At 52.1% G+C, this 5,220-nt stretch overlaps 1 protein-coding gene across 1 annotated transcript; it reads right to left on the reverse strand.

Moving 5' to 3' along the window:
* Positions 1–871: 871 nt before the first annotated feature.
* Positions 872–1,480, reverse strand: LOC130873563 (proline-rich protein 23A3-like). The gene has a single exon (XM_057768401.1). The coding sequence runs from the start codon at positions 1,478–1,480 to the stop codon at positions 872–874; it is 609 nt and encodes a 202-aa protein (XP_057624384.1).
* Positions 1,481–5,220: the final 3,740 nt, after the last annotated feature.

Raw genomic sequence — 5,220 nt, forward strand, 5'->3', positions numbered from 1 at the left:
CATATATACAGAGACAAAACTCTCTCTAATAAAGCCATTTATCCACACCATATACTATGGTCTATATATTTTATTAATAGTAAGTGATTTTGGAATTAGAAACATTGCTTTGAAAAGGAGCATTTTGCAGTAAGAAATGAATTTGAGTTTTTGTTGGATAGCAAGCTGGACTTCACAGAGATCTGGTATCTTCGGCTTCTCAAGAAGTATGAACTAAAGGGCCATAAAAACTGCTTTCTTCAGTAGCTGTCCTGTCTGTCTGTCCGTCTGTTTTTCAAGTTAGGGTTTCTCCGTGTAGCCCTGATTGCAGGAAGAGTCTGTGAAGAGAAACCACTCCAGCAGGTGAAGGGATGGCTGCGAAGAAGCCAAGAATCATCGTCCACTCAGAGCAAGGAAACATCTTCTTCTACTGGGGTATTTGTCTGTTCCCCAGAGAGCAGCTTGAACTGTCCAGGGGGACCAAGGCAGGCACAGTTCTCCTTCCGGTCAGGGGCACACAGAAAGGAGACTGGCAGCCTAGCAACGCCAGTGCTGCCTTGGTTCCTGAGATCCATGCTTGGGTCGCCTAGGGTTCTTGAGGGAACCATCCATGCAGAGGAGGTGGCAGGGAAGGTTTTGAGATGAATCCCAGAACTGGAAGAGAACTTTCTGTCTCTGCAAGGCAGCTTTTGAGCTTGAGGGGTGAGATCCAATGTCTGCACCCTTCTCCAAGTCCTTCTCTTCTCCCCTCCATAATGTGCAGCGAAAAGTACTCGCTGTTCGCCCAGTCTCAATGGCAGGTTACTGGGTGTCTCGGGGCACCCTGGGAATCCCCTAGGGCAGCCAGATAAATGTCCGAGGTGTTGTTTGTTGGGGTGCAGTCGTTCCTTTCCTAGAAGAGGCGCCTCTTGGCCCCGCACGGTGGCCGTGGAGGCTTCTGAGGACTCTCAGAGGTTTGTTCTTGTTGACTTGGAGGAGGAGATGGAGGGAGAGGCTGCAGTTGCGAGCTGGGTAGACGCCAGCGCGTGCTGCTTTTGAGGCTCCAGATGGAGCAAGGAGCATACCTCTCGGCATCATTGAATCCCTGGTCGAGGGCAAAGACGTGGTGGTCCTGGAGCATGTCCGGGACAGGGGCCTCCTGCGTGCCGGCGGGCCAGAACACAGTCTGCCCAGGTTGGGAGGAGGCTTGGAGGCCCTCGGGGATTAGTATGATGGTATGTCCAGGTAGCGACACTCGCCTGACCGAGGTCGGTTCGGGCTCCAGCAGCAGGTCGACGCCTTCCACGTGTAGTTGCATGGCACATCCGGTGGGAATGACCACCGTGGAGGTGAGCTCTTTGCTGGCAGGCCTGGCGGATGCTTCCAGGTCTGGCTGTGCCAACGACCCCAGGCAGGCAGGCTCCTGGAGGCGGTGGCACTTGGCAGGGTTGGCGTCTTCTGGCTGCGGGTCCCAGCAGGGCCTCGGGTAGGCCTCGGGGCTTCGCGGAGGCGTTTTCAGCATGTTGGTGGCAATGCGCTCTTGCCCCTCGGTTGCGGTTGCCGGTGCACAACAAGGTCCGAGGCAGGTTATGGACCTGGACTCTGCAGTTCTTTGTTCAGGAACAGCTGTCGTCTGGTTTCTGCAAGACACTCTGTGGACTCTCTGGGACAGAGTGGATGCTACCAGGTTGACAGGCTGCTGATCAAGAGCAGTGGTGGGAGGACGTGAATTCCTTATATAAGCCTTGCTTCCAAGGAAGCCCCGCCCACGCATGGCAGGGGCCCAGGGAGGGAGAGACAGCCCAGCCCCACCTTCGGGAACACACCAGCGTGCACGTGGGCATTAGTGTGCCTGCCTGCCTGCATTTGTGGGTGTGTGTGTGTTTGAGTGTGAGGTTGTTGTCGTTGTTGGTAGCTGTTCAGAGAAGGAATCAAGTCTTAGATGTCCTGTGGTTTGTATTGCCTCTATTTGTCAGTATACATACACAAACACGTGAAAACTCTTTTCCTGCCCCCTACCACAGTCTCAGAAACTCCTTGTCCCACCCACACCTAATTTGCAAAGCAAATTGAAATGGAAATTAACAAAGTGACAGCTGAGGTTTTCATTGGAGATGAAGCTTGGAAATACAAGTGGATACTTTTTATTAATATGGCTGTTTGGAATTGAAAATCGACAAGGACATATGTGTCACTGAGTGAATAACTGATCTAGGGCAATACCTCAACGATAGAGTGTTTGCCTAGCGTGCTGGAGGCCAATGGGCTTGAGCCCCTAATGGAATCCAAAATGGATTAATGGGAGGATTTTAGGACACCCATAATCCCGGGATGGGGGAGAGGGCGGAGACAAGGACTGGAAGATTAGCAGTTCAAGGCCAGCTTTCTACTGGGCATGTACTGATCCAATCCAGGCGCACAGTGTTTTCAAGGCTAGCCTGCAAGCATGAAATCAAGTCTCCCAGGATTTAGTTCACAGATCCTCCCAGCTCAACCACCTGCTTGCTCAGCATTCATACCCTTCCCCTCTAGTGTTTGCTCAGGTCTCCGCGGCTACTCCTAACTGTCCATTTAAGTTAGTACTGTGCCCTACTTATGTACAGCAGCGTAATCAATCCCCCTTCTGCCAACAAAACTTCCTGATATTTATTTTACTCACAAATCTGCAAATCTGGGCAGAGCTTTGGAGGGGTAGCTCATCTCTGCTCTCTCTCTCTCTCTCTCTCTCTCTCTCTCTCTCTCTGTTTTTATTAAAAATTTCCACCTGCTTCCTTCCTCCCATTTCCCTCCCTCTCTGCTCTCTCTTATACTAGCTGGGGTGGCTCTAAGACTGTGGCTGTGGCTAAGGGAAGGCTCATTCTTTCCACTTGCCAGTTGATGCTGGCTTTGATAGGGATCTCAGCAGAACTGGAAGTTATCAGACCTTCCTATGGATGCTCAACCTGATCATCCTGGTATCTGCATCTCAAGATGGCACACCCAGGAGGGACAGAGCCAGTGAAAACCATGCCACCATTTCTGACTCTTCCTTCAGAGGCCCACGCTATGTTTCCAACTCACCTTGTTCTTTAAAAGCAGATAGCCAGATCAGCCCCGATCCCACAAGAGGTGATTTGGGTTCCACATTTGAAGGGATGCATTGCAAAGCATTGCCGGCATGTTTGCACACGTGCAGAGCACCTCAACAACACGACAGAACAGTGCCTTGTTCTCACATCAGATGGGGAAAGGACGACTGTAGTGAAGGCAGCAGGGAATATCCAAGCCCCTCATCTTGGGATCTGGAGGTCTGCAGAGAGACCTTTCTGGAGGAGGGACCTGAGTTGTGGCATGGGGAGAGAGCACTTCCGGGGAAGAGCACAAGGCAAAGCTATGAAGGTAGGTCCTTGCATGCTGGGGCTGTTGAGTGACAGAGCGGTTTAGCACCCATATCTGTGTGGTAAGAGAATCTATGTTCTTTTCCTCCTCAGTAGCTCCAGAAAGACGGTGAGAGGCCAGTTCTCCTCACGGAGCCAAGCACCCACCGGCTCTGTCTGATACTAGCAGGGTGAGTTTGCACGTGACTTCACTTTCCTGAAAGTCAGTTTCTCTCCCATAAAGTGAGTTTGGTAATGTCCACCTTTCAGTGTCGCTTGGGGTTTAAGTGATGACCCTCCTGAAGGGATTAGCCTTTTTTGGGTGCAGAGAAGATCTAGCGAATGGCACTTGGTACGCAATACAATAGGGTGCTTCACCCGTTTTCATTACAGCCTTCATTCCCCCCTCCCCCCCAAAGAACTTTATAGAGGGAAAGGGCAAGGATAGTGGTTATGGGCACAGATGAGGAACAGAGAAGCTCAGAGATGCAATGCTAAAGGTGGGTGGAGGTCCTGGTCCTCCCGTTAGGAGGGACTGCTCACTACAGATCAGTTTCACACCTCACTCAACGCTCAGCCGTGTTTTCCCAGAGGGACGCTAGGTGGCGCTGTGGGACCGCGATGGGTACCCAGGCGGGCCCAAGGGGCCTCCCAGCAGGCTCTGCCTTGGGCACCCTTCCAGGCCAGGCCTCAGCAGGCCTGCTTGCTCTAAGTTCCAAGTTCGTCATCTTCCCTAGGGACATGGAGCATCCTTTTACATGCTGTCTCATATTTCCTTCTCCACTGACTCGGAGGACAACAGACAACTAACTCTTCCCTCCTCCTAGCCAGAAGACAGGTGTATCCCAGTATTAGAGGTGGAGGGTACAAGAAGATCCCTCCAGGAGAGAGGGTGGCCTAACTGTACAGATCTTTTTTCCATTTCTCCTAAACACTAAAAATTCACAGACTCTCCTTTCTGGTTTCAAAATTTAATGATAAATCAATTTCCATGATCTGCGTCTTTCGGGACCTGCCTTTTCTACCACATCTGTTTGAGAGGATTTGTCACGGGTCTTTTTTTGTTTTAGTTTTTCGAGACAGGGTTTTTCTGTAGCTTTGAAGCCTGTCCTGGAACTAGCCCTTGTAGACCAGGCTGGCCTCGAACTCACAGAGATCCTCCTGTCTCTGCCTCCCCAGTGGGGGGATTAAAGGCGCGTGCCGCCACCTCCACCCTGCTGTCGTGGGTCTTTTAAAGTAGAGTGGATGAGAGAGAGAAGGCATCAGGAGTCCACGGGAGTGCAGTCTCCACAAACCCTGATATCAGTGAATAGCTGGGAGTGTCACGAGGAAGTCTTGGGCCTAATTTAGATTTGGGGACATCTGTGTTAGGGAGGTCACCATGCAGACACAGTGACCAACTTCAGCAGGCTTGGGGAAAAGTACCCTGTGGCTGGGTAGACACTGAGTGTTGAGAGGGCAGAGGAGGACACGGGAGGTTAGAAGAGAGCGCTGTGAGAGCGGTACTCCCGAGAGCCCAATCAGGATTGTAACAGTGCCCGCGAGCGAGACCCAGCCTTCGTGGCTGAATCGTGGCTGAAAGCCGATGACCGAGCCCAGTCGGGGTGTCTTCAGTGCCAGGAGCCTCAGGCAAACCCAGTGCTGACACCACCAGGGACTTCTGTAATTCCCAGTTTCCATCACAAGGACCCTGCAGCAGCTGAGAAAAGTGGAGATGGAAAGGGGCCTGGGGGCCCCAGAAACCACTGTTTCACCCTGCCCTTGATGGCACTGAGTCATGGCTCCTCAGGCTCTTCATGACCCTTGAAAAGAGTGGAGAGTCAGGATGACCTCATGCTTCTGTCTGCGGGGGGTGGGGGGATGGAGGGGGCGGGGCCAGACACAGCATTCATCCCACCCAGTGCTG

The sequence above is a fragment of the Chionomys nivalis genome, chromosome 4 (assembly GCF_950005125.1).
Source record: "Chionomys nivalis chromosome 4, mChiNiv1.1, whole genome shotgun sequence".
Classification (NCBI taxonomy): Eukaryota; Metazoa; Chordata; class Mammalia; order Rodentia; family Cricetidae; genus Chionomys; species Chionomys nivalis.